The sequence below is a fragment of the Selaginella moellendorffii genome, unplaced genomic scaffold (genome assembly GCF_000143415.4).
Source record: "Selaginella moellendorffii unplaced genomic scaffold, v1.0 SELMOscaffold_61, whole genome shotgun sequence".
In the NCBI taxonomy this organism is placed as follows: Eukaryota; Viridiplantae; Streptophyta; class Lycopodiopsida; order Selaginellales; family Selaginellaceae; genus Selaginella; species Selaginella moellendorffii.
The window spans coordinates 4,307-8,609 of NW_003314322.1; the positions used below are offsets into that span (position 1 = coordinate 4,307).

General features: G+C 39.0%; 1 protein-coding gene across 1 annotated transcript; it reads left to right on the forward strand.

Moving 5' to 3' along the window:
• Positions 1-2,907: 2,907 nt before the first annotated feature.
• LOC9645081 (rab9 effector protein with kelch motifs) lies at positions 2,908-3,839 on the forward strand (the record flags this gene model as incomplete). The annotated part of the gene is made up of 5 exons (XM_002984049.2): positions 2,908-3,046; positions 3,114-3,263; positions 3,315-3,482; positions 3,536-3,688; positions 3,739-3,839. Coding segments are annotated over 5 exons (711 nt in total), but the record flags the coding sequence as incomplete, so codon positions are not given.
• Between the last annotated feature and the right edge of the window lie 464 nt (positions 3,840-4,303).

The window sequence follows — 4,303 nt, forward strand, 5'->3', positions numbered from 1 at the left end:
TATGCAGAACAAATCTAGAGCAAGATCAAAAGACTTATGTAAACCATATGGTTTAACTATAGCAAATAAATCATTGTGTCAATATTGAGGCAAAAGATAAAACTCATGTAAAGTTGCTGGTAGATTAAAGTAAGGTTATGAGCAAGAAGACTAATTAAAAACATAAAAGACTTTGTTAATTTTTTAGATATTATTAAGAAATGGATTTGGTATTTGTATGTGTATGAGATATCTTATACCATATTAGATACCATGTCATATATGAGACATGAATTCATAGTTTTATCATTAAGATTTAATACAGATTTGTCTTAATACAAACATTATATCTCTGATGTAATTATTATATTTGGATGAAGATAAAAGAATATTAGTCTGATTTAGAATCTAGAATGTAAACTATTCTCCACTTTTGGCTTATGAGGTTTAATATAAATATGGTAGCAAGCTAGATACATTTATTTATGTATGTTTAAAAATATAAAACCACAGATAATAGAAATTCTATTATTCTTTAGTAAAATATGAATGTTAGAGGCATCATTATAGTTCAGATAAAAAGAATTTAACTCAGTATGCAATCAAAATTAAAATTTCTCCAAACTAAGCTATTTTGTTTTTGGTAGTCTATGATTTTTTTGTTTTGTGAAAAGTCAAGTGCTTTTCAAGCAATGCAAAAATCCTGCATGTGTGTTTAGGGTTGTGCACCTTTTTTATAAAGGCAATGAAACATCAAATTCAAATTTATTGATGATAAAAAATGATATCATCTTCCCCAACACTTGCATTATTATCTATTTGCATTATTGTGCATTTCTTTAGACAGAAAATTTTAGATAAATCTAACTTTATATAAAATCCAAATTTCTAAAATTGTAAATTTATAAAAAGAAGATTTATTTATCTTGGGTATGCTATATCTCCCAGAGATAAACTATATCAAGCTCTAAAATCAAGCTTTGGATATGAGAGCGTCTCTACCAAGAGTCTCAAAATATAATTGAAAGGGGGAATAATGCATGTTATTCATCATTTCTATTGTCACTTGTATATTCACAACAGAATTATAACTTGAAATTTGGTAACACATTAATATATAACTAATTTATAGATACTTTCAGTTTATAATTTATATTTATTTAAAGCTATAATCTAAACCAAAATATTTTTAATCTAAAAATACAAAAAAAATTAGAACATTAATACAAAAAATTATATATAAATACTACTCAAACCTAAATATACTTAACCCTAAGTATCCTAAGACCTTTAACTAATTGCAAAAACTCTTGTTTAAAAACCTTTTTCCTTTATTTAAACTTTTTTGTATCATTTAGTGAGTCATTATTTTTGGTTGCATATAATCCACCATTCTTCCTTGGAAACTCACAATGTAAATTTTATATCACTATATTATAACTCATCTATGATTTATCATTTATCATTTATCTGATAATTTTTTTTATCATTTATCTGATAACAAATTATAATGCATCTGATAAATTTAACCTTGTATACAATAAAATTAGAAAAGAAGATTTATTTATCTTAGGTATGCTATATCTCCCAGCGGAGCTGGGGTCTCTTTGCTAGTACTCATATATTTAAACGAAAGAGCCTGTATAATAATGGCATATACTGGCGACACTTATTCTGGGCATATGCCAAAATCTAACGGCTGAGATTAAACAATTGGGAGTCGTGACTTTTGGGATCATAAAAAATTTCAATTCTCTTTTAGGGCGCGTGAGCACGAGGAGAGAGCGTCGATCATAGCTTGCGGGAAGGTACTCTCTCTCTCTCTCTCTCTGTGTCTATGTGTGCCTCTGTGTATGTGTGTGTGTTTGATGAGGTCTTCATTGCAGAGCACCTCAGTAGTTGATTTCGGATCATACTTTCCTGGTGGACCATTCAAAGAACCATGGAACGATTTAGAAGGCTACAGTCAGCTGTACGTGAACTGAAGCTGCCACTGGTTGGTTCATTCTCGAGTTCAAAAGCACAGGATACCATGGTTAAATATCATCTGGTAAAAGAGTCTTGATCCCCCTATCATCGTCCCTGTGATTCTAACTTGAGATGTTCCAGGATGACCAAGATATTCCGGCCAATCGCAGCAACGGTGACATCGAGCCTGGCGAGGGACCAAAAACCTCCTACCAAAAGCCGCAACCTACATTTGTTCCTTATCCAACACCTTTGAGTGAGTTCCTTTGATTTAGACACTAGAAAAAACTCTAACGCGTTCGTTTTTGGACAGCTCCGGAAGAAGTCCTGGGAACGGCACTGGATAACAATCCTAAGCGGCTGAAAGTCCCAGCCTATTCCAACGAGGTTGTGTTTGTTTCTCCGTTTGCAAAGGTTTGAGAGGCTCACGGCTTTCTCTGTGTCGCCATAGTTGTGCTCGATGATCAGCGAGAACAGGCTCGATGCCTTCCAGACTTACGCGGGGAACAAATCCACCGGCATCCGCCTGCGCAGGTGCATTCGGTAGATTGACGTGCTCTGCTCGGAAATGCGACGAGGATTGGGAGTGAAAGGCGAAGAGGCTCTGATGGAGCGCACGACAGGGATGACGTCTTGGACAACGAGGGGATTCACGTTGTCATCGACGACTAGAATCAAGGTTCTTCACTCTCTTGCTCATCGCTATTCTTTTTTCGAGTCTCTCAAGTCCCTGTTTGTTCCAGGTTCTCGAGGCTGGAACCACGACTAGAATCAAGGTTTTTCACTCTCTTGCTCTTCGCTATTCTCTTTCGAGGCTTAAAGTTCCTGTTTGTTCCAGGTGCTCGAGGCTGGAACCAAGAGAAAAAATAGAAATTTTCGTCCACGGTTCACTTCCTTGTTCTTCAGTTGTGTTTTTAATGCATTGAGAGGGATTTCTATTTTGCAGCGCTATAAACCCGATCCAGCGATCAGCTCCAGCAGCAGCCGCTGGGGTGCAAATTGGGCCACACCTGCAATGTGGTCAAGAATCTCATCTACATTTTCGGTGGCTGCGGCTGGGACGAGTGCCAGACCAACGATGTTCACGTCTTTGACATTGGTATAAGTTTCATCTTCTGGGTTTTCCGGAAATATGGTTTTGATCATGTTTTGGTGGGATCGCGCAGGGACGTACATCTGGAGCAAGCCTGTGATGAAAGGAACGCACCCTTCTCCTCGGGACAGCCACAGCTCCACGGCCGTCGGGTCTAAGCTCTATGTGTTTGGTGGTACCGATGGAACCAGCCCACTAGACGATCTCTTTGTTTTGGATACTGGTAAGCGAGTTCTATCGATTTTTTTTTTCTTGTTCTTATCATCCGATGCAGCTACCAACACCTGGGGGAAACCCGACGTTTTTGGTGATGTTCCTGCTCCGAGAGAAGGACATAGTGCATCTCTCATCGGTGACAACCTGTTCGTGTTTGGGGGATGTGGGAAATCCAGCGATCCCTTAGAGGAGGAGTACTACAACGACCTCCATGTTTTGAACATGAGTTATATCCTGTTATCTTTCCTGGTTTTCTTCTAAACTCTTTTTTTTCTGTAGATACTTTTGTCTGGAAGAAGATTTCTACCACTGGAGTCTCGCCTATTCCTCGGGATATCCATACCTGCTCTTCCTATAAGAACTGTTGCATTGTCATGGGTGGCGAGGACGGTGGTAATGCCTATCTATACGACGTTCATATTCTGGCCACAGGTACATACATTGTGCTGGTTTTAAACTTGTGAATTCATTTGTGTTTCCAGAAACAATGGCATGGCGGGAGGTAAAGACGACTGGTGCCGAGCTGATGCCAAGAGCTGGTGAACGCAGAGCAAGGCATATTATTCTTCTATGGGGGATGTAACGAAGAGCTTGAAGCTCTGGATGACATGTATTTCCTCGACACAGGTTGGCTTCTTCTTTTATTGACATTGCTGCTGACAATATGGTTGCCGTTTTTCTGTGAAAAGATGTTGGAGGGAGAAAGATCCATCAGAACCAAAACTATCCATGCGTAAGGAACTTAAGAGAAGGCGGCAAGAGTAACGTGCCACGCCATTCGTGCTAGACAAGCAACGGGATGCGGACAAGAGCTTGGTTTCATCTCACGGAGGTATCTGCAGAAAACCTTGGACCTCTCCAAATTTTCCCTGTCAAACTCATGCTACAGAGTTTCAAGCTCACGTTCAGCCGCTAGGCGAGAAGATGTTTGAGGCTAGAGTAAGCGACGTATTCAACTATGGATACACGCTAGAAGCCTCCATCGATGGGAAGCTCTTCCATGGGCTGCTCCTCTCGTACAAGCCTGGCTTTGCTCAGGCAGTGCAA